The 26,030-nt window shown below is 27.5% G+C and overlaps 2 protein-coding genes across 3 annotated transcripts; both read right to left on the reverse strand.

The window, feature by feature from the left end:
- Window positions 1–6,133: 6,133 nt before the first annotated feature.
- LOC113858708 (peptidyl-prolyl cis-trans isomerase Pin1) lies at window positions 6,134–8,438 on the reverse strand. Its single transcript, XM_027491444.1, has 2 exons — window positions 8,042–8,438; window positions 6,134–6,551 (listed from the first exon to the last, which is right to left on the reverse strand). Exons 1-2 carry the CDS (start codon window positions 8,298–8,300, stop codon window positions 6,427–6,429), a joined length of 384 nt encoding a protein of 127 aa, XP_027347245.1. The 5' UTR covers window positions 8,301–8,438; the 3' UTR covers window positions 6,134–6,426.
- Window positions 8,439–11,897: 3,459 nt separating this feature from the next.
- On the reverse strand, window positions 11,898–15,864 carry LOC113857648 (peptide methionine sulfoxide reductase A5). 2 transcript variants are annotated; one of them, XM_027489743.1, is made up of 4 exons: window positions 15,517–15,864; window positions 14,496–14,608; window positions 14,240–14,384; window positions 11,898–12,371 (listed from the first exon to the last, which is right to left on the reverse strand). In XM_027489743.1, exons 1-4 carry the CDS (start codon window positions 15,826–15,828, stop codon window positions 12,210–12,212), a joined length of 732 nt encoding a protein of 243 aa, XP_027345544.1. In that variant the 5' UTR covers window positions 15,829–15,864; the 3' UTR covers window positions 11,898–12,209. The 2 variants fall into 2 exon arrangements, with proteins under 2 accessions (XP_027345544.1, XP_027345543.1); XM_027489742.1 differs by having other exon boundaries at window positions 11,901–12,407; window positions 15,517–15,862.
- Window positions 15,865–26,030: the final 10,166 nt, after the last annotated feature.

Below are 26,030 nucleotides of genomic sequence, written 5' to 3' on the forward strand. Positions count from 1 at the left end.
CTAATATTAATGCAGAATATAAATTTGTAAAATTAAAACATAAGAAACTAGAACGGTGGTAGAACAAACATAGATCTAGTAGAGGGAGAAGAGAAGAAAACTGGATGACGGTAGTTCGAATAGAACCAGTTGGAGGAGAAGAGAGAAATGTACAGAAACAAGATTTTATTAAAAACTTGGAGAAAAGCTTACAAAGATAGTATCTCAGAGCACTATATATATATATATATATATATATATATATATATATATATATGTATATACAGGCTAGTCTGTCAGGCTTAACAGGCTTTGAAAGCAGCTCAGACTTAGTTTGTTTACTTAAACAGACCTTAAAAAAAAGTCTAAGCCTTTTTTGTTTATTAAAAAGGTCAGGTCTAAACCAGGCCAGGCCCATGTCAGGCGGTCTGACCTATTTTCATCCCTAGTCTCATAGACTTAGAATAACTTCCCTACCAATTCCTATTTTTTTTGACCAATTTTGGCTCCTTTCATTCTAGAGGCTTAAAAATCCTCAAAAACTCTTTGAAAGGCCATATTATTTTCGACATCTCATGACCCTTCAAAACTACTTGAAATGTGGCATTCTTTTCGATGAAAGATTTTAAATTTAAATTTTTCACGAGTCCTCGTCTCGTCAGGATGTAGAAACCTAGGATTCTTTTTTATTTTAGTCAAAAAATATGCTCATGTCATTGGTCTCCGAGGTATGTTTTCTCCTCAGAAAGACAATCTATTTCTTACCATGAAAGTCTGATAAGGGCCTTTGTAACTTAGAGAATTTTTCTTTCCCTCAAACAATATCTTATTGCTCAACAACGCATATTCAAAATTGACATGCTTAAAAATGACAATGCTAACACTATGATAATTAATTTTAAAAATCTCATCAATTAAGCTAATGACCAAAGTGAGAAAGATTTTGAGCCTTTCCTAGAATTACTAAAGTAATAATACAAGAGGAGAGACAAATTTTGCCTCATGAAAAATAGTGAAAATTATTAATTTGGAAAATAAAAATGATAAGAGAGAAATCAAAATTGGTACCTCTATAAAACACAAATAATGCAATCAAAATGGTGAAAATCTTGTGAGAATACAATGATATTTTGGTCTGGTTATATCAAGACATGTTAAGACTTGACACAAACATTGTAGAATACAAGTTATCATTAAAACCTACGTATCACCAAAACAAGAAAAACTAAGAAGGATGGAGCTTAAAGTATCCTTAAAGATAAGAAAAGAAGTCAAGAAAAAAAAAATATGATGCTAACTTTTTAGCTATCGCGAAATATCCTAATTGAGTTGCTAATATAGTACCACTTACTAAGAAAGATGGAAGGTTTAAATGTGTGTCGATTATTGTAATTTAAATTGAGCTAGCTCCAATGATGATTTTCTTATCCCATATTGATATATTGATGGACAACATAGCCAAACATACTTTCTTCTCATACATGGATGACTTTTCAGGATATAATCAAATAAAAATAGTTGAAAAAGACATGGAGAAAACCACAATCATTACACCTTGGGGAACTTTTTGCTACAAGATCATGTCATTTGGCCTAAAAATTGCTGGGATAACATATCAGAGAGTCATGGTAACTTTGTTCTATGATATAATGCAGTGAGAGATTGAGGTTTATGTAGATGACATAATAGCAAAGTCAAAATCTAAATAGGAACATATCATCCACTTGTAGAAATTGTTCAAATGAATGAGAAAAGTTAAGACTTAACCTAAGTGCATTTTTTTTTTATGAAAAGTAAAAGAAAATCACTTGGTTTTATTGTTAGCCAAAAAATAATTAAAGTGGATCCAAATAAGCTTGTGCAATCCTAGAAATGTCAGCTCCTTGCACAACGAAAGAGGTCAAAGGGTTTTCTAAGGCATTTAAACTATATTGCTCATTTCATTTCTCATTGAACCGTTACATACAAGTTGATATTCAAATTATTATGCAAAACTCAACCAATAGTCTGAAATGATAATTGTCAAGTGACATTCAAAAAGATCAAGCAATATCTACAAAATCCACCAATTTTGATACCTCTTATCCTAAGTAGGTCCTTGACCATGTACCTTACTATCTTGGACCAGTCCATGGGCTATGTATTAGGACAACATGATGATTTAGGGAGAAAAGAACACTTAATCTATTACTTGATTAAAAAATTCACTGATTATGAAGTCAATTATTCAATGCTTGAACTAACTTGTTGTGCCTTAGCCTTAGGAATGGAAATAGGCTAGATTGTCCAAGAGGAGCCTACGACCTAACCTTCTTAAAGTCTAGTCCGACTTGACTTATTTAAGTAATAGGTTTAATTTAGACTTTTTTATATGCTTAATTAATTATGTAGGTCAGATTTGAACTTTAAAAAAAAGTCTATTAAGCCTATTAGAATGACCTGTTTAAAACTCATAAAATTTATAGTAATATATTAAATAATTTTATATAAAAACATAATATAATATTATATTAAATAAAATAATTTTAAATGAGAAACTTTAATCCTTTTCGTTAGAGTTAAAGAATGTGCCTATTACATGCCTTATAAGAGAGAGAGTCCTACTTGGTAGAAGCTTTTGTGTTATTGTTACTTGATCTATATTATATGCATAAAGTTGATTTGTTGTCTCGATTATATCTATTGCTAGTTCGTCTCATCCATCATCTTCTTACATGCTGATTTATATTATATGTTACTCTTTCTTACTATTTTTTTTTTATTTTTAGGTTAACAAAATGTATTTTTCAATTAAAAATAATAAAATTATTTATTTATTTATTTGAAAGTTTCAATACGAAGAATAACATTAAAAAGGCTACTAGGCTAAAGTAGGCTTTTACAAAGGCTAGATTTAAGCTTAATAAAAAACCTATGACATATAATAAGCCAAACTTAGGTTTTAAAATTTTTAAGTAGGGTCAAGCTTATTTAATCAAAGTTTAGCCTAACCCAACCTATTTTCATTCCTACTTAGTTAGCCTAGGTTGCCTACCGACTAAAATATGCTAAGCCATATCACTTGGTTGGTATCTATGATAGATTCTCGTAAAACCTGCTCTCATTGAGTGAATTGCTCGCTAAAAAATATTGTTCTCAGCATACAACATTATACATGTTACTTAGAAGGCAATCAAAGGAAGTATATAAGCAAAATTCTAACCCACCAACCTATGAATAAATATCAATCTATGCAACATGACTTCCTTGACAAAGATATTCTAACTCTGTCCCAGAAAGAAGATTTGTTAAAGAAAGAAAAGTGAATATTACTATTTGATGATGCATCCAATATGATGGCCCATGGGATTGGAGCCATCTTGTTCTCACACTAAGAGATAATAAATCTCTGTCAAAGTCATGTTATGCTTTGATTGCACAAATAATGTGACACAATATGAAGCTTGTACCTAGGGATGACGAGTAAAGTACTCGATGATACTTGCAAAATTTATCTGCTAAACGAGTGGTATGGAAAAAACCACAAATTTTAATGAGAATGAGTACAAGTACAAGTATTTAATTACTCATCCCTCTCCATACCCGCATATTATATATATATATATTATTAATTATGTTACTTATGTAAAGTATATAAGCATATTTTTATTTATAAGTGATTGTATATGACATTGATTTTTTTTTTTTTATAGATTGTATAAAGTATCATGATTAATTAATTTTTTTATTACTTACACACCTTTGTTATGTATTTTTTTCATCGTTTAGCAGGAACAAATGTTAATCATTAAGTCATATTCAACAAAGTTAGATTTTTTTTCTTTTATCGTGTTTTTTTGCAAAATGAGTGTTTAAATGTGGACAATTTCTTATTTCATACATTGCTAAAATACTATAGTAATATTGTAGATTTTCATTTTTTTTAATATTTTGAGTATATTCTTTTAATAACAGATCTTATTAGTGAATATCAAAGGAAGACAATAAGTGGACACTGGTATTTAATTTTAAAATATAATGTTAATATGTGTTGCAAAAAAAGAGAATCTCATTGTAAAGTGCATCGTAATAACAAAAAATATTATTCTACCTTCTTCTTTTAAATATTAATTTTATTTTAATTTTAGACATGTTATTTTGCAATAAATAATTAATTATTTCTCTTATTTACATTGCATAGAATCAATGAATAGAGCAACTAGAAATTCAAGAAAATAAGAACTCAATCCACTTTTAATTTTTTAGAAAATTTTTGTGCATATTTTTGTAAAATTTTGGTCAAAATAAAGATTTCATTGTTTATTTTATGTAATTTCATGTCTTATATTTTCTACTCTATTCTTTTATAGGCAATAATTATTTTATTTTTTAAAATAGAATTTTTTTTATCTTGAGTAATATTGTCTTTCAATTTATAATTTTATTTTTAATTTTTTGGTACAAAATATGACGTTAAAAAATTTAATATAAATATTTACATTACTCAAAATGCATGAATAAAAAATTTAAAAATATCTAATAAAAATAATATTTACATCACATATAAATAGTTGTTACATAAAAATATATTCAATAATAAAATAAATCATAAAAATTATTAATTTTTCGTATTTTTAATAAAAAAAATTATTTACTTTTTTATATTTTTTATGTTGTTTAACTATGCTAATATTGTATTATTATACGATTGATATGAGATTAATTTTTTTAAAAATTTATTTATATATAACACTATACAAAATATTTTTTACACAAATATTTTTTTGAGTTTCTTACTAAAATAAATTAAATTAACTGATATATTACATATATATGTCTTGAATTGAATAAGTTTATGAATATTCTAATTTGGGTTACAATTCGATTTTAATCTACTTTCATTTAATTTTTGTTCAATCTATTGTTTATTCACTGCTCGCTGCCACTATATCTATCATATGATTGTGTAAATGAAAAATCTATTTTAATCAACTTTTATTTCATCCACTTTTTTATGTTGTCTATTATTACTATGTTTATTATAAAAATCGATTTAAATTGACTTTAATATTATTTGCTATTATATTTATTATAGAAGTGGATTATAGTAATTTTACTTAGCACATCTACATGTATAAGTAGAGTTAAATAAATAGAAATAGTTGAAGTATAGGGATGATGAGATGTAATAAAATTATTTAAAACATTATCTTACGATATAAAAAATATTAATTTAATTTCATATTTATAAATAGTATATCTCAAAAAATAAAATTTGATAAAATTATAAATAATTTAAAATATAATTTATTTTAAAATAATAGAAATAATATATTAAGTGTTATAAATTTTATATACAAATAAAAATATTTGAAAAAATTAAAAAATTTATATAACATCCTGAATAACAAATTTATCTTTATCCATATTAAAATAATAATATAATAACATAAAAATATTACTTATGTAGCTAATAAATTAATAAAATAATATTGACTCTCATTACATATAATATGTTAATCAAAACCTGTAAACACTTAAAAACGACAAAGATAGCTTAGGTTACAAAATATCCATAAATATTTGAATATTTATTTTTTATCTATATTTAAACTTTATTTAACATCTATATATTAAATTTTTATATTATTATATTATTTATGTGAAATTATATAAGTATATTTTTCTCTTAATATATATCCAAATACTTAAAAAGCAGAAGTATAAGAATTAAAGTTAGTAACTATACAAGTATGAAATTAAGTCAATATTCTTTTAAAATACAAATATGAAAATAGGTACTATAATTATTGACATTCTTAGTTTGATAGTAAATGCATTAACATACAAGGATATATATCTTTGATCTTAAAGATGCCAACCATATCAAGAAAATGTTAGGGAAGATTTTTTAGAAAAAAAATTTTATGTGACCTACGGATTTTTTTATTTTTTACATCATTTCAAAATGTTATATAAACAACATTTAAACTTATTAAATATATCAGTACTTTATCCAACCACAACTCTTTTATCGCGCTACAAAATAACTGATTGTTCAATTCCATGGAAATACCGAGATAAGATCATTGGGTTTTAATGACATGTAAGAGGCGCCAACGCTGAATGCGTCTTAGGCAGAAATGCAAAGAGGAGATGGCGTATCTTGAGTTAAATTCTATTCATTCTGTAGGAACGCATCTAAAGGGTGAAACCACGAAATTCACGTACCAGCAAAAAATCCGCTCTAGCCAATGACAATAGTATCCAAACCTTGTGAATATCTTTCGAAATTACAAGCATACCACACGTTTTTAGTTGTCGCGAAAACAATATATAATCCAAAAACATGGCTCTGCCATGTCTAGAACATCAATATATCAACAGATCCTGAGCTGAACAAGAATCCTGGAAATCTTCTACAGATGTTAATGTCTCTCCCCACTAGAAGAATACTCCGTGTAATAATCATTTTGTCCTCTTAATAATGTGGACTCCACTGTCAGTATCCACAATATCACTAATCTCACCAACATTAAGAGCAAAAGTTGCTTCTTCAAAAGGCTTCTGCATCTGGCCACGACCAAAAGGACCTGGATCGAAGAAAGTTATTTCACTTCAATAGATTAATGAAGTTACGAAAAGAAATTTAGGCAATTTCACTTGAGATATGAATCCGGTGACTAAGTGAAGATACAATCCTCTCTGACTATGTAAAAATGAATTTAATGTCCAAGAAGTCAGGAATTTCGTAGAACAGCATTCATTTGTCTTCACAACCGGACAAAACATACTAGACAGTAACACAGATTGAAAGATCAGTTGTCTTGATAGACACTTGAACGCTAGACCTTCAAATTGGATTCTAGCAATATTTGATTTGTTTACAGCTAGCAAACACTAATTGTCATGAGACCAAAGCAATGTCAAGAAGCCCAACAAATATATACCATCACTACATCAAATCAAAAGCCATTTTCACTCTAACTTGGAACAGATAAAGTACTCATACTACCAACCTTTCAGTTCTTCCCATTTAATATTAAACACAATGACATGAAATGTATACTATTTAGATACTCTTTATGGACGGGAAGGTTTGAAGTGTAAAATAGTTATTTTACAAGTTTTTATATTTTTAAAATTAAAAAAGAACAAAAGCTTGAGAGATGCATTAGAAACTTCCAAGATTAATGCAGTTTCACCCCCTATTGTAGTGAAGATCAGACCAAATTACTTAGACAAACTGGTGGAAGTCACATTAACTTCATACTTGATTCAGAATAGCTATCTAGCATACGTGATATGAATTCAATAAACCGAGACATGAAGAAAATTTCATACAAAACGTGACCTAAGGAGAAACCAATGTTACAACAGCAACAGAAAGATGTCATTCAAAGTTAAGTTCAATGTTCTGTTAAACACTGCAAATCCGTTGATAAGGCACGCAAAAAATCAGATAGAAACTGCCTCCAAATAAAATCCCTAAATTAGGTTACCATAACATGATTTAGGTTCCAAAACACTCAGGTAATTTTTATAGCAACAAAGGATCCGGAGCATGATCATGATTTAGGTTACCAATCTCACTCAACTAAGGACCAACTAAGGGTGGTGTTTGAGAGTTCCGACTTCGGAAGAGAGCATAAAATTTCTATTTATGATTAATATTCTCTAATTCTATAATTTTTTAAAATAAAAGCCATAAAATAATATTATTAAATATAAACTTAATATACTAATCTTTTATTAACTTTTATAAATGTTATACAACTCTTTAAATTTAAAAATAAAATATTTATCCTTTACTCCCTTCCCTTCTAAAACCTATCTCCCTCACATATCCTAAGAGAAAGATTATGATAGCAGGAAATATTAACACTTGATTCAGATCAACAACTCCGACCGACATCGAACCCTAACAGCCATTAATTTTGAATAATCACATAACTTTCAAATTTCAACCATCAGATTTTTCATCAGAAGACAAGGCGCTCATAGAATCCGTACACAACTAAATAAAAAATCACTTCAATTTTTATTTGTTTAAATTTTGGACAGAGGTTTGGCGAAAACTGACCAAGATCACCGCCGCGTTTGGCAGAGCTGCAATCAGAGAAGCGAGAGGCGATGTCCTCGAACGTGGCCTTGCCAGAAACGATGTCGTCTCGGAATGCCTTCAGCTGAGAAACGGCGTTTTCTCTCGTTGTGTTCTTGATGACGCGTCCTTCTGGATCCTTCCATGAAGCCTTCCTCCTAGAACCTTCGTGCTTTATCAATATGTGCGATGCCCTAACCTCTACTCCACCACTACCACCTTGTCTGTTCGACGATGACATCCTTGCCTTCTTCTTCCGATTATCCTTCTCCGTTCGATCCGCGGCTGAGATCGACGCTTTCTTCCTCTTCCGATCTGACTCTATCTTCGCCGTTCCGGTCACCCTAGTTACACACAGAGAGAAAGAACCACTACGAACTTTCCATGCTTCGGTATTTATAAAGTGGTCCAAACTGAAGGGTAAGCAATCTTTGTGGACATCTGAGACGTTCGTTCAAGATTGATCGCGCGGTTCAGATACATTTAGTTCCTTTATTGTTCGAAAACTAAATGGTTTATTTTTATGCCACGTGTCACACAGATAATTGGTCTATTTGCAATTAAATAATATGTACTTGTATGTATAACGATGATGCTATTCTGCCCTATATCTCGTGGTTTTTCAATTAATGTTTCGATTTCCTTTTATTTACTTTAAGAAAAATTGAAAATGCATGTACTCCAAAGACTGAACCAAGATTTAATTCGTTTATTTACCATAATGGAAATGTTCTTTTAACATTTTTCCCTGGACACACAGCTACAGGGACATTAATGATGTTCCTCTTGTTTTCTTTTAGGGTGTGATGTGATTTACACAAAGGAAATATTTTTTAAAAAAAAAAATACAATAGTATATAAATATAGGGTATAGACATTTAAAATAGTAGTACAAACAACAGAACTCTTACAATAATGTGCTATCTCTCTGGAAAAAATTGATGCTACTGGATTTTGATAGGGATAATTTGATATTATTATCACATTTAATAGAGAAATATGAAAACAAAATTTACGATTTAAAAGCATTAGAAATATACTTTTTTATTATTAGATAAAATTTATTGAAAATTATAATAATATAAAAATTAGATTAAAAATAAAGTGATATTTACATATTTTTAGAGTTTTTAATCAATTTTAATTAATAGTTAAAAGTATATTATTTTTTACTTACAAACTAGTGATGTAATAATAATAATAATAAAATTATTTAAAGCATGTTATAAAAATAATATATCACTTAAATATAGCATGCGAAAAAAACTGAGATTATATGAAAAGTTTGATAAAGAGAAATAAATAAATAACATTACTGTAAATTTGTTTGTAAATATTTATTATAAGAATAACACAACTCAAATCAGAATAAATTTTAAATTTAACGATTAAATAGTAAAAGAAGATAACAATGATCTTTCATATTAGGTGTTAGTGTAAAGATAATTAGTTTTTTTTTCGTGATCCATGTAAATTGATAAAATTATATTTATTTATAATAATAAATGATAAATTATATAAAAACTAAATATTATTAACAAATTTATTAAAAACATATCAACATTAATAAATTATATGATATTTGATTAATAGATAAAATTAATATTTTCATTCTCTAACTTAATAGTTAAATTTAATTTAATTTTTGATTTTATTTAAATTCATTTTATTGTCTTCTTCCATTCGTGTGTTATTTCTACATTGTTTATTGTCTTCTTTCTCAAGTCTTTATGTAATATTTATCATGTTATTTTTCGTGGCTGTAATTCTATTTTTCTTCCACTTCATCTTCTTTACTTTTTTGTTAGGCCAATATCGTCCAACTAAAAGAATCGGTCTGAGTAAGCGAACCTCATAATAGGTCTAATTTCATTCATAATAGGTCTAGTTCCATTCATGTTGTTTGAAGTTTACAAATTTTTTTTAAAATAAACTTTGGATAAATTTAGGCCTTGTTGTGTAGGATTGCTGTTATTCAAATTATTTTGCCGAATTATCTTTCTCAAAGCATTAAATGTGACATAATTTACATGGTCTACAAGCAACAAGCTACAATATTGGCATTGCATAAACAATAATTTTGTATCGAAGTCAATAAAAGTATACTTTGGAAGCTTGGTTTCTAGGACTTGGTAGAGAGCTACAGAGATATAGGATATAGTTTCTCCTTAATCTAGCAAGGAATGGCAGAGTGGATGTCAAAAAGTGGAGAGAAAGCTAAAATAAGAGCTCTCAATAAGAAAACGATAAATAATCCAAGAATAGTAAGCTTGGCAGAAAAAAAAAATGTTAATGAGGTTAACATTTATAACAAAAAAAAATTATTTAAAATATTTTTAAGAATTAGTGGATCAAAATAAAGTTGGAGAATGAAATTAAATTTGATCCTTGAATTGAAGGATGAAAAATTTAATTTTTTCGTTAGAATACATAGAAGGTAAAAATATATGTTTAAAGTGTCTAATAGTTTACCATTCTCTTACATAAAAAGCTTAAATAAAAAAATGTATATATATAAAAAAAGAGAAACATAATTTTGAATACACATATTTCTAATATATATTTATATATATATATATATATATATATTTCATATTATATATTTATTATTACATTAGTAATATATAATTTATAATATTAATTTTTTTATCAAGAATTTTTTTTGTTTTAAAATTTCAATAGATATTAATATTAAATTTTGCTACTTTTTTTTAAAAAAATTTTCTCTCTATTCAATTACAATATATATTATTCTATTATGATATATAAATAACTATCGAACATCCTAGTTGATTAATTTAATTTAACATGTAGTTTTGGGTTCAAGTTCTAATAAATGCAACTATATTAAATACTTATAATGAGATTTTTATTGTTCATAATAGTCATACTTGACTTGAACACGATTGCCTATAATGGTCAATACTTGTAGTCTAAATTAAAAAATATATAATTACTACAATATTACTATAAAACTATAATATTAAAAAAAATTATGAAATATTTACTTATAATCTTATCATTTAGGTTTGATATATCATAATAAAAAATTTCATTAAATTAATAATAAAAATAATATATTATTTTTTATATTTATTCTATCATAAACTATAAAAAGTATAATTTATAATACGTAATATATTTACAAATTAGACTTAAAATTTTTATTAAATATACATGTATCAAGTAAGGAAAATATTTTTGTTATGGTAATTGTTTTATAAAATAATATAAATATAAATATTATTTTGCTATTAAACATAAATATTTTTTATTATGATAATACAATAACCAAATAATGAAATATCTTGAACTATAGAATTATAAGATAATAGTTGATCAGTTATAGATATGTTTATAAAATATAACTATAATTTTTTAATAATTTGTAATAAAATAATTATAAAAACCTAGTCCATTTCTTTTCATCCAACTCGACATTAAGTACTCATATGGTCGTAGAGTTAACAAAAATGCATAAGCGACACATTAATTGCCATATTTGATACATGTGTGGGTCAAGATGACATTCTTAGCAAGGCCCGAATATTTTGACGAGTCAGGCGAACAAATCCGCTAACCATACGAGTTCATAGGTAAATAGAACTTTACTTTCTTACTTTAGACATTGCTTTCTAGTTCAGAAGAGTTCAATCTCTATAATATGTATAATATATATTAGAAGTTATATACTACTTAAAAATATGAGAAGAATTTACGAAGATAAAATCTTTAAAAATATTATTGTTCTAAGTGGGAGGTATAAGAAATAATCGAAGTTTAAAAATTAGTTAGAAGATTTCTAACAAATGCCCGAGCGCAATCAGTTCGTCTTCCACTTGACAAATAGCAAGCTGGAATTATTTGTTTCTCTGTTGCCGTCATCGATCAAAAGGGAAAAAGTAAGGGAACAAAAGTGCCAAAAAAAGGGCTTCTTTCCCGGGGATGAAGGAAACTCGAGTAGTATTACAAATACAATAGTTACAGTACTACAGTTTAATCGGCTTGCACCATATATTCTTTTCTCCTTTTAATATTTCGAGCCCTACAGCCGGTACAAGCTACTGAACCAAACCTATAGGTACTGAAAGTGAAGCAAGTTAGATAAAGAATGAGAAATGGACAATCTGAGCAACCTCCCCTAGGCCAACTACAACTCCCGCAAAATGGGCCAACCCTTTTTTATAATCTCGTTGATTTTGGCATCAATATGCTTTTGGATATTTGGAGGGCAAAGCTCTGCTACATATCCATTCAATTTTGTTGCCAGGCTTGACCTCTCCAGCTCCTCTTCAGGCAGGTTGCCAATCAACTGAAGAAGGAATGTATTTTGCTTGAGTTCAAATTTCTGCATATTTAGAACAGAACAGGTAATTTCAGTTGGTGATTCAATTGAATGTGGTAGAACTTTGACAGGAAGTTTCTTGTTTATTTTACCTGCTACAGAAAATTGAACTTAGTATATTGTCTAATAAAAGACAACAAAATTAGATTCAATTTTGAAAGCTAAATATTTTTTGTCCAGAATGACAACCTAATAACTAATGCTTGCATGGGATTCACAAATATGCAGAAAGTATCAATGGATGGCATCTCAAAGTAGAATTTAATCCACATGCCTCACGTTTTCTTTTAACAAAAATGTGCATTTCAGACCTCAAAAGCCCCAACAGCCCAACTGTTGAAATGCACAATACAACCAAGCAGGTCCAATTCTCTTAGGTTTTGTTTGGTAGTTAGTTTTTAAGGGAATAGAGAAGGAAGGAGAAAACTTATTTGATGGTAAATCTTGTTTGGGAGTTTTTAGATGAGAGAAAGATGTTATTATAAACATTCCATAATTTTCCTAAACTCATGTTTTTAACTTCCTCCAAATTAGAAGATTTATTGTTAACCCTCCTTCCCCCTCCCTTCTCCTCTCCTTCCTTATTCCTCAAACTCTTTTCTTTTCTCTCCTCCAAACCTCCAAATTAAGCTTAAGAGATTGTTTGAAAATGATGTATTAACATAATCTTAATATATTAATCATGCTTTTATCATCATAAATAATATATAATTCTCTTAATTTAAACTAAAAAAAATATGTTATCCCCACCCTTCCCTTCCAAAATCCTTCTCCTTAACAATTCTTGAGGCTTTGTTTGGGAGTTTGAAGAAAGAGGAAAAAGAAGTATTTGAGAGGTAAAGGAGGAGGAGGAGGAAGGGGAGGGAAAAGAGGGTTAACAAAAAATCCCTTAATTTGAAAGAACTTAAAAACATGAGTTTATGAAGGTTTTTGAAAGGTTTATAAAAACTCCACTCACATGTAAAATCTCCCAAACAAGGGTTTTTATCAAATAAATCTTTCCCTTTCCTCTCTTTTCCTCCTCTTTAACTCCAAAACAAAGCCTAAAATGTGACAAATCACCAGTGAGTTATTTTAAGAAGTCCAACAAAAACTAAGAATATGGAACAGTAACTAATAGCATTTTTATGATGCATGTGTATGCCAAAATTGGTGGGGTATTCATATTGATAGAAACCCAATATGTTATTACAAAGAATAGGGAAAATTTCTCCTGATTACAGCACTGCAGAACTTTGAAGATCTGCACCAATCACAATGACACTATATCTCTCAACCTCCCCTCTTATTTGTACGCAGCATACCATATTCAAGCTTTCTCACCTAAATAACTCACTAATGTAACAAATAATGAGTAACTACTAATAGGTACCTATCATTATATCCTATCCTATCTAATACTGATACTCATCAAAACAGCTGCATCCATATATTTGGCATAAACTTGTTTTGTTTTTTGGCATGGATACACGCTGCCCTTAAAGTACTGTACTAAATAAAAAATTCTGACAGATTGAAGTCCATTCTCACCAATTACCTCAAAGCAATCTCACTTTTGCAATCTTTCCCTCCTCAAAATCATTATGACACCAAATAACGGATTTTCATCATCCCCATATAAGTTCAAGAACACAAGGGAAAGGGATTCAGGTTGGAGTGTATACAAATAGATAAATTTAATTTTATCTTTTCACAAATTTATTAATATTTATCTCTAAGGCTGTGTATCCAAACATATTGGATACTTGTATTCAAAATTCATATCCATGCAACATAGCAGAAAATATTTTCTTAGAAATATCAATTATATATAATCATATTTTGAAATACAAAACCTGGTGTTCTGGTTCTGCAGGGTAAAATGTTCCAAGTTGTAGAATTTGAGTCGTCACAATGCTGCTTCTTGACCTGGTTTGTTCCTGTTCTTTCCCAACAGCAGCCATTCTTGATTCTTCAGTTCCATTAACAAAAATAATAGATCTGCCAGAATATATGTATAGTTAAGTGCTACTAACTACTTAGCACTCAGAATGAGGCTGGATATTGAGGAAGATCACATGAAATAGCAGTTGGCATTAATACTCCTCCTACCTGTACTGATTACCCACATCAGGACCTTGGCCATACACTTGCCTAGGATCATGGCTTGACCAAAAAACATCCAAGAGATCCCTAAAACTAATAAGCTGCGGATCATACTCAACCTGCATTATATTAGCAAGCTGTAATGGCAAATTAAGAAAAACCATCCAACTTCATCTCATCAAATTGATAACTGAATAAGTTATATTTGGATTTTAAGATTTAGGATGGATTGATGAATTTATTTTGTTCACAGAATAAAAGAAAATAACACCATCTGTTAAATGTTATGAAAAATTAATATATAGTAGTCTAAATGAATCCCAGAATCAAGACAACCGCATTTGGTAAAGCGTGTTGCACTGTTATCATTACTAGACTTAGAATTAAACACAACCTAATCTTTTCATGAATCTATGACTCCAAATTATTCAACAAATATCACAGTCCCTACCATCCATGACTTAAGCTGATAATTGTTCATAAGTTCTTACGAAAGCTTGACTATTCCATGTTTTATAGGAGCATAAGAATCTATGCATGTCAAACCAGGCGATGGAAGGCACTAGTTTGACTGTGGCTTGCAGAGACTTGGTTTAGCACAAATTTAGCAATGGGCATCTTTTATAGAACCTTTATTGCTCATTGTTAGGACTTGAAATTTTTTTGGAAACAGCAGACCTTGGGCTATTATTGCAATAGGATGGTCTACATATTATTCAATACTTTAATGTTTTGGAGTTTAAAATTAACTAGGCAGCCAAATACAATCCAAGAACAGAAAATATCAAATTCACTAAAGCATACCTAGACCTATAAACCAATATAATTAGAATAATTAGTTAACTACCGTTAAAATTTTAAGAACTTCGATATATTTGATCACAATATTTTAACGAATCAATGGTTGTAAGAGCTAAACCCTTAAAAAACAAAACCAAATAATTGGTCACAGAACAATCACATACATCATCAGTTAATTACAATGCAAGCACAGATGTAATAGAAATTTCAGTAAGAAATTGAGAACCTGAACGGACTCGGCGTGGTCACCCAAGCTTCGATATTCGGGATTGGACTTGGACCCACCGGCGTAGCCAACGGTGGTCCGAATAACACCCGGTATGCACCCGAATACCGCTTCGGATCTCCAGAAGCTTCCGAGAGCGAAGACAGCTACCTGCAACCGCTGTTGATCGGGTGGATCGCGACCCGGTTGGGAAACCCGATCCGGAAACCTTATGCAGTGCGCATTGCCGAGGAAGAACACGAGGAGAATGGTGAATACTTTGCCAACATAATAATGCTTCGTCTCTAGAACTGACATTTTTTTGCCACTCATGCGATTTGTCTTCGCAGAGCTTCCGAAGTTAAAATAAAAGGGAACGAGTTTCGTTGTCGTTTTTAGGAGGGGTACGTGCGAATACCCGACGGCACACTCCAACAATCTGTCGTTTTAATAGCTTTTCGGGTTTCTCTGCTTAATACGACGCAAATAGAATAGAGAAGGTTGACGTTTGAAAGAAAGGAAGACATAAATTTTTATGTTCAAGTTTTAAGAGATTATTTAATGACATACTAATACAAACATGCTGCGACACGAGTTATAGTTAAATACGTGTGAGTGATATATTTTTAGTTTTATTTATAAAGATAAGTTTAAAATTAGTTATAAAAATTTTTATGTTAAAAGTATTATTTCTCTTTTCAAACTATGATAAAATAAAAAATATCTAAATTTTAACAAATTTTACTTTATAAATAAATATAATTTGAGTTTATTATAAAGTAGGTTTATTGAAATATTTTCACATTTAAGAAATTTGAAATATATATATATATATATATATATATATATTTCTAACCTATAAAAAGATAAGTTCCTTCTCATAGGGATCACAAGTCATAATTAAAAGTAGTTTTAACCTTTACCATTTATTATTCAGAAATCTTGTGTTGTAAGAGAGGATGTCCTTTTAATTATTACATACACAAGCATATTGGACTTTCTTTCATTGAGACGGAAACGTGCATGATTCAAGAAATTTGCAAGAATGAAAAGTTTTGTTGATTATTATATTACTCTCTCGAATCACTATACATGCTCACTGTAAAAAAAATTTATGTTCTCGAGACTAATATTCTACTACGGCTGTAGAGTTTATTTAAATTAGATGTACCAAAAATTAATTGGGTGTTAAGATATTTTTATCAATCATTTGTCAAGCTATACAACCTACATCATGAACAACCTTAATAGATGAATCTAATAGAAGCTGGGAATGTATCAGCATTGCAAGATTGTTACTCACAAAATGAGAGATTTTATTTGGTATACTTTTAGAGCAAAACCATTCCATAGATATTCTATCATTCTACATTTTTTAGAAACAATTCCGTTGAAAAGAATGAAATTACAAAACTTATTTGTTATTCAAAAGCTCTATATATTATTCAGTAAAAATATTATAACAATTCAAAAGCACAAAATATAAACACACACCCAAAAAAATCACCATAAAAGTATTCAACAATCATTACTTTAATTGAAAATTTTGTTTATCATATAACACGTTTGGCACAAATTATTTTGATTAAATACTTTTTTTTTTAACTTTCTAGAAAAGTGATTATTTTCTAAATATAAAAATAAAAACTCTCTTATTTATTCACAAGTGTTCATGGTGAATATTTTGTTGAAGAGAAATTTATCATCATCAACCTTACTTTGAACTTTTTGATAATCACGACCAACTTCTTGCTAATGCTTTGACGTTTGTTTCTGCTGGGTAAATCATTTGATTTTGCATTTAACTGTGGTAACAATTCATGATTATCTTACTGCACTGGCCCTTTGTTCTATAATTGAAAAGTTTTTTTTTTTCCAATCAATTTCAAGGATTGTCTCAATCTTTTCTTTGTCAACTGTAAATCTTCTGTTGAATAGTGTTAATTAACCGAGGAATATTATTTTTCAACATCTCACATTGCTTAATTTTTATAACTTAAAAGTCTTTTTTATATAAAGTAATTAAAATTGAAATTTTACTTTAAATTGTAAAAAAGAGTAAAAATTGTAAATCAAATAATAAAATTTTACATAATTCATATATAGGTATATAAATTAGTAAAGTGAAAATTGTATCGGCTAACAGCTATTCTTTAAAGAGAGAATGAATGAAAGAAAAGAAACTTGTGGAGTTTGTATTAAATATAGCTTAATTGTGATGGTAAAAGAGAAAACCACGTTATCTATAAGGAAGATCTCTTAAATTAATGATGGGTTGCCTATTTTTGTGATTTACCTCTACAAACTTAACATATGATAAACAATAATGTTACATAGTTATGTAACTACGAAGAAAATTCAGCAATCAAGTTCACTGAACAAGTTGAATGAGGAGATAGAGTTTATTTTCGGTATTAATCTATATGACAAGTAACCTTACATATAATTAGTATATCTTGATTAACTTCTTTTTTTTTCTCATGGAAATTTAATCAGTTATGTCTAACATTATGAAATGATAAAGATATAATCTTTAAGAGTTGATATGGGAATAAATGTGCATTTTAAAGCAAGGACCAAGCACACTTTATTTAGAAGCTTTTCCAGTGATGTCTCCTGGTTAGTTTAAAGCACAATTATTTACTAAGTTTATAGAATGGTAGTGGGGATGGTGTGTTTAATTGCTTAAATTTGTATTTATTTGGGATTGGGATGATATTGTGATTTGTTCTTTCTCTTGGCCGATATGAAGATGTAAGGATAATAAGTTGAGCAGTTTAAGCCAACCTATCTTATAAAGTTAACTTCTCTTAATCAATTTTATTGAATACGGAAAGATTTAGAAAATTGATGGATATTTAGAATTCTATCTCTATGATTTTTATATAAAATATGACTTCCCAATACTTATAGTAAATGTAAGTGAACTCAGGATTTGATTTAACCATCAACATTGAATGAAATGCCTACAATGAGTCTTCCTTATTCTCTATTTCCTGCCTTGGATTTTTCATTCCTGTATGGTGCCAAAGCCTCTTTGAATTTACGTTGAATTTGATAAATTTGTTAGATTTATTTATTTTTCTAGAGGAAAGATCCAAATTAGTTTGACTAAAGAAAAAAGGTGTAGTAATCTTGGAAAGAATAATGGTTTGTTTGTCTTAGAGTTATAAAAACAATATACATTTAAATGAAAATGAAAATATGTGGTTTAAATTATTTTATGTATTTAATCACTAACTACTTCTATGGAAGATGTATTAGCAAAAGAGGTAGTTTAGCATTTCAACTATTCAAACTCTTGCTAGTGAACTTCAAAATACAAAAAATATGGAGAGGAAAGGATGAAGAATAATGAGAGCAAATTTTTCAGAGACTTATGTTCCATAATATCATCATCACTTTGCACTAGGATCAAAATGAAAGTCATAGTGATGAAGATTTGAATGATTATGATACTTAATCATTATTGAAAATGGTAAATTGTTTGAATTTGATTGTAACTATTAATGATAATTTTTATATTGAAAGTGTATTTTAAATTTTATTTTGTGCGTTTATTTTTATAATATACTTGAGATATTATATTTTATATTATAATTATATGACTTGAGTACCTTCAATTTATTTATCTTATAATTATAAATTAGGATAATTTTGCTTGATATAAAATAATTTATAAGAAAAAAAGTGTATAGGTATAAAATTAAAATAATTATTAATTATATACACATTTAGAAACATAATTAGAGACTAAAAAATAGCATTAATTTAGAGATGCAATTAAAGATAAATTTTTTCTTGAGTTCATAGAAAAAATTAGACGAAATATTCATTCAACTTAAAAGATAAATTTAGAAATAAGAATATTATTGAATTAGAAACATAATTTAGAGAAAAAAAATGTTATTAAATTTAAAGATAAAATTTATAAATTTATCTTTAATTAGAAATAAAAGTTTTAAGAAGAGATGAGAGCTTTCGTCTCTACTAGAGAGGAAACTAACTCCTCTTACTTTAAAGATGAGAAATAAGAAATAGATACAAAATGTTTACATCTCTAATTAGAGATAAAATTAAAAAATAGTCTTTAATCAATCTACGATGAGTAATTTAGCTATAAAAAAATCTTATCTTTGAATATTTTAGTAGTAATTGAATCTCACAAATTTTGGATATAGGGTATCAAGTCCTTGTACTAATAAATATCCTTGTACTAATAAATAAATATTAGGAGTAATGATGCATGAGCTAATCCACTATGAGAATGTTGCATAAATTGTTACATTAATGTCATAAACAATTATCAATGTGATAGTAGTGATATATGGTCTTTTAACTTAAAGCCATTACAATTCTTACATGATGACCTCTACACTTTAATCTTATCAAACATCATATGTAATAAGATGATCATAAAGTTGGATGTTAAATATAGAATGAATTATGTCAAGGAATGTAAGTGATTTAAATGAAATTTATTATTTCTCATTATTATATAATAAGAGTGATATTTATTGGACCTTTTGATAGAATGGGGCTATGAAATGTATGATCATTCTCAATAAATTATTTTTAAAAAAATATGCTCAAATATTAGGTAAATAGAAATAGGATTTTACATGGTGACACATTTTATACCTTTTGTTTAATTAGATATACAGACAAATAAATTGATCATATATTATGTATTGTCACATAAATATATTATGTTAGTTTAATGATATTTTTAGTATTTGAAAATAACAATATATTGCTAAACAGTACTCACTATTTATGACATTAAATAAGTCAAATATTAACAGAATTTATAGGGTTGCTCTCAAAGTACAAGTCCATTAGAGAAGTTAGAGTCTAGTTGGACTATATATAATATGAATGTATGCTTTGAAATGTAGATCTCATAAGTGGTTTTGGTGACAAGAGAATGTATTAGCCCTCATTTATTGATGAAATTAGAAGGTCATCTTCATTATTATTCGTAGGGGTTTTTCAAGTATGTGATCTTTAGAGAAGTAAGGTGTTTAGGGTTAGTTTAGTAACATATATGATATTATCTATTTTATCTTATTTTTTATTTTTATTGATTAACATAATAAGATGATTTGATTTAACCATCAACATTTTTATTTTTCTAGTATGTGATCTTTAGAGAAGTAAGGTGTTTAACCTATTCTTAGTCATTACCATCAACTATTTGTCGCAATCGGGCAGTCGTAACAATACGGCGAATACGTGTTTAAGAAAAATATTTTAAAATTTAAAAAAAAAAATTCTAAAAAATCAAAGGAGTTGTTACCAAAGTTTATTTAAGAAAACCTTGAAATTTTTTTAAAAATAATATGATTTTTGAAACAAAAAATGAGTTAAGAGTCATTTACCTATAGAAAAGGTATTAGCACTCTACAACGTCCGTTTTAATAACGACTACCTTAAATTAATTGTGAAAATTTATTTTAATTTTAAAAAATATTTATTTAACTCCAAAACATTAATTATTGTTATTTTTATTTTAAAGAAGATAAATTATTTATTGAAATGTTAATTGGTATCTTAAAGAGGAAAAAAATTATTTTGACTTGACGGGTCTGGTTCCTGCTCCTACGTATTTCTAGGTGCAATAGAGAATGCAAAGTCATGTAGTTCTATTATAAAAATTTTGAAGTTAGTTTATTAAAATTAAATTTAGTAAAAGAAAATTTATTTTAAGATTAAAATTATTTTCATAGAACTATAATATTTAAGATACAAGATAACGCGATTATATATACATCTAACGAGAAATAATATGGAAGGTAAAGGAAGATCACACAACTATATTACAAATTGTAAAAAAAAATTATCAAATATTATAGTTTGTAAATGAGAAAAATTTTGAATTTGAATATTCATATTGAAAGAGAATTTAAGATAGCTTAAGCTATACATAAATGTCTCATAATTTATTAGATAATCGAAGGCAATATAAATTACACATCGATATTATAAAAATTTGTATAAATAAGTAAGAAAATATTTATTTATTTAATTTATCGAAATTAGCAATATGACTTAAGAAATTTTAAAATATGAAATTAATTTTATTTTAATAATAAAAAATAAATCTATTCGAATTGATTAAAGAAGATAATTATTTAATAAAATATTTAAAACTTCATTTGATAAATTTATATTATATAAAACTTAAAGTAACGTTGGTGTATATAGGATTTTGACAATTTATAAGGCGTAAAGTAGAATTGCTACACATTAATATTATAAATTGTTTCGTTAATAAAATAATTTATATTTAAATTAGTTGATTGATTCGTAAGTTAGTAATTAAAATAAAATATATCTTGATTAATGGTTAAGATGGTTAACTAATTAATTAAAGATAATATATTATAAATTAATATTACATAAAATCTTAATAATGTAGGTAGACATGAACTTTATCAATTTATAATACATGACGGATAGAAAGCTATATATTAGTATTATAAATTGATGCAATTATATAATTATTTATTAGTTGATTATACAAAAAAATAAAAATATAAGTCATCCACCAAAACAAATAGAAACAAAACATAAATATCAAATTACATTCTAAATCTGCACAAAAGAGAAAAGGAAAATAATGCTACAATAATAATAAATAAATAATAAAATATATACAAGGAAAAAAATCCAAGAATTATAAAAAAGTATTTTATTTTATTGTGTTATTTTTTATTTAATTTTTGATGAAAAGAAACACATTTTATAAGTGGAAATAGAAATCAAATAAAATTAAAAATAAATACTAATATTATAAAAATAAAATGAAGTAAGTTAAATTTAAAGATGTAAAAAGACAAATAATAAATTAATTTCACTAAAATAAGTTAAATACAGATTAATAAAATAATAGACAAAACTGAAAAAAATAATATAAAAAAATGAGCTTAAATTTATTTATTGTTAAAAAATGTAAAAAACTCTTAGGCTTGACCTGTTTTGTTTTTTTTCAAAAAGATAGGCTATCTGAGCCCAAAACCAAAAATAAATAAAAAATTAATAATAATGATAATAATAAGGAGAAATTTAACATAATATAATAATTAAAAAAAAAAAAGCACCAAAAGTAGCATTGGAAATTAATGCTAAGGGGTGTAGTGATGCAAGCATTCAAGCCTCTTGTCCTATTGAATGTTAAGAGGTCATTTCAACCTTTATTTTAATATGAGGACAAGATTTTTGTGTTTTTTCTTATTAAGCTTTAAAGTTTATTGTGAATGCTGAGTATAAACTTGTACACTGCAAAATTTTCATTTTTGGGAGCTAAACTTATTTTCCAATTTTTTATATATTTTTGTTTGTAACAACATTTATTCTATAAAAATTTGAGAGCAACCGTGAGAAAGAAAATAGAAAAAAAATGGTATTCACACTATCTTATGTTAAGTGATGAGCTGGATAGCAAAAATCTAGCTCATCACTACCACATCATCATTATTTTAATATTTTATTATTTAAAAACTATTATTTATGAAAAAGTTTCTAAAAATATTGATTATTTTAAAAAATTAATAATTAGTCCATCTTTAACATTTCTCTTTACTGTCTCTTCTTTCTATCTATTTCGGAGCATTTGTGTAAAAAAATCATGGTTGGCTTAAAAAGTGAAATGATAATAAAGTCTTTATCATTTTTTGAATTTTGCATGGTTCACATAAAGCTTGGTTTTTCCACTTCTCCCTTTCCAACACATGTTTCATGAAAGGCTTGATTTTTCCACTTGTGAGTTCAGGCATGACTCGTAAGAATCGAGATACCTAACTCCAATCAACAATGACATGTGAACAACTAAAAATAATGGCAAAACCCCACATAGAAATTTTGTCACCATTAAAACCAAAGGAGATTTATTACCAAATTCATCGTAAGAAGGAAAATCAAGCGCTAAGTATTTCTCAATTTTAACATTATTATTGTTTAAGTAATTATGAGATGAGAGGTTGAAATAAGAAATAGCTTTTATGCATGGAACGCCATAAAAGTTACAATGGTTTTTGAGTTTTCTACCAACGTGTCTTTCTACCTTTCCTTGGTAAAAGAGACCATGACTTATTCACTTCAAAGAGAGAGAATGATAGTAGGGAAAAAAGTTGAAGAAAATAATTTAATTATTGATGATATAGTAGTGATGAGCTAAATTTCTGTTATCCAGCTCATCACTTAACAAAGGACATATGACGGTAGAGACTAATTCCAAATAATTTGATATTAGGACTAAATCCTTATAATTTGTTCAAGGACAAATTCTAAAAGGTAATACTTTTATAGGAACAAAAAAAATACAATTAAGCCTTATAAAAAATTATTTTAATAAAATATAAATTTCATAATTATATGTATATTTTTGAATAAAAATATTTTAAAAATATAATTTTTTTTAGGAAAGTATATTTAAAAATGAACATTTGTAAAAAATATTATAATCATTCTATAAATATATTTTTATAATTTTTTATTCAAATTATAATTTCTTTCCTAAAAATAAATTTTTATTGTAAAAAAATTGAATAAAATTATTGTAGTTTAATATCAAAATTTAAGCATATTTTAAGAAGTTGATAATTTTTTAACTATTAAAATATTAAAAAAAATCAAAAATTATGTTTTCAAATGTTAAAATGATGAATGTTTCATACTTCCATTAATGATACGATATAAAGATATATAATATTTATTAATCATATTAAAAAATTGAATTCCAAAAAATGTAAGTGAAAATATAATTAATGATAATCTCAAGTAACATTAATCAACCAATTAGAGTTTGAGTAGAAATTGACAAATTCAAAAGTCAGATAAAAAAGTTATTAATTTTAGTTTTAAATGGTTAAATTTAGGTATTTACTACGAGCTAATGATATGAAAGAATTATTTAATGACTAATAAGTGGCATAAAATAAATCAAATTGTAGGCCTAATACTTGTGTCTTAAAGGATAGTTGTCATGAAACTCGTGGAAGCTATGAGAGACAAGTAAAATCTTAACAATTTGCAAAAGATATAACAAAAAATATAAGAGAAAAAATGGAGAAAATTATTCTTTTAATTGTGTTATTGATAATAGTTGTAATACAATGCTTATATACAATGATTAATTGCTAACTAACTATATGATAGCTAAGATAACTAATTAAATATATTTAGTTAACAAAACTAGTTGGTGGTTAAGTATAATATGTATATGCTAAGATCCTCCTCAAGTTGAGAAATTAGTGTTAATCATTCTTAACTTGGAATGAAGAAACTAGAATGGACTCAGGAAAAAAACTTTGGTGAAGATGTTTGCTAATTGATTGATAGAAGAAATGAGAAGCAACTTGATAAGATTAGATAGCAACTTTTTACAGACAATATGACAATCAATCTCAATATGTTTTGTTCTTTCATAAAAAATAAGGTTGACAGCTATATACAAAGTTATTTTGTTGTCACAAAATAGCAATGCGAGTTGTTGAAAAGAAACACAAAGATCTTGAAGTCAAAAGGTTAACCACTGCAGTTCATAAGTGGCATTAGCAAGGGCTTTATACTTAGTGTTTGTGGGTACCCATCGAAAAGTAATAAAGGTTTTAAAATAAATGTCCAAAATATCGTCCCACCAAGATAGTTGCTCAAAATTTCGTTCAAGAATTTGACATACTTTGGCATTTTAGATATTGCTTCTACAAAAGGAAGATTGATGTGTACTTTGCCCAAAATATCCAGGAACTTGTCAAACTTTGCGTCACAGGGGAGTTGGCCTTATAACCGTTATGGAAAAGTTATTCTAGGCTCATAAGGCCTTGGCTGTATAGGAAGTTCTTTTTTCTCTTTTTTAGACTTTACACTAGAAGCACGACCTTGCATAATGGCAAACACGGTTGTACATTTTGAATTTGGCTAGGGATGCTTGTCGTTGCACGACTGTGTTTCTCCTAAAACAGGGGTGTGCTCATTAGAAAGTAAGGGCATGCATGTAGGGGGAACATGGACATTTATATCATGAAGTACATACATGCTTGTGCCTCTGTTTTGCTATTCTTGTAGCTTATTTCCGTTTCTTAGAGTAATGACATTGCATTACTCCCGTGGATTAAGTTCTGGCTAGGTTAGTAGTGTTTCTAGCGTTCTTTGACTCAAAAGATTAGTAATTTGCTCCAATTGTGATGCAATCTTTGAAGACTATGTCTTCATCTATGATTTGATCTCATCAAATCTTTTATTCTCCTTTTCAATATTTTTCTCTAGCTTAGATTTGAGTTCTAATATCCTCTTATAAGAATAATACACATATTGCATCATTTGCTCTTGAAAGTTATATTGAGATCTAGCGGCCTCCTTCCTCTCTGGTCTTGCTCCTTGATTTTGTGTATGTATGGGGACGGCGATAAACATTTGAAGTTTGACTTACAAAGTTATTCCTCCAATAATTAGGAGGGTTATTTCATCACCCTGACTTATGATTACTACCCATAAAATTAGTTTCTTCTTTAATTTTATTAACTGCACAACTA

Source organism: Abrus precatorius, unplaced genomic scaffold, assembly GCF_003935025.1.
Source record: "Abrus precatorius isolate BTA unplaced genomic scaffold, Abrus_2018 Scaffold2, whole genome shotgun sequence".
Classification (NCBI taxonomy): Eukaryota; Viridiplantae; Streptophyta; class Magnoliopsida; order Fabales; family Fabaceae; genus Abrus; species Abrus precatorius.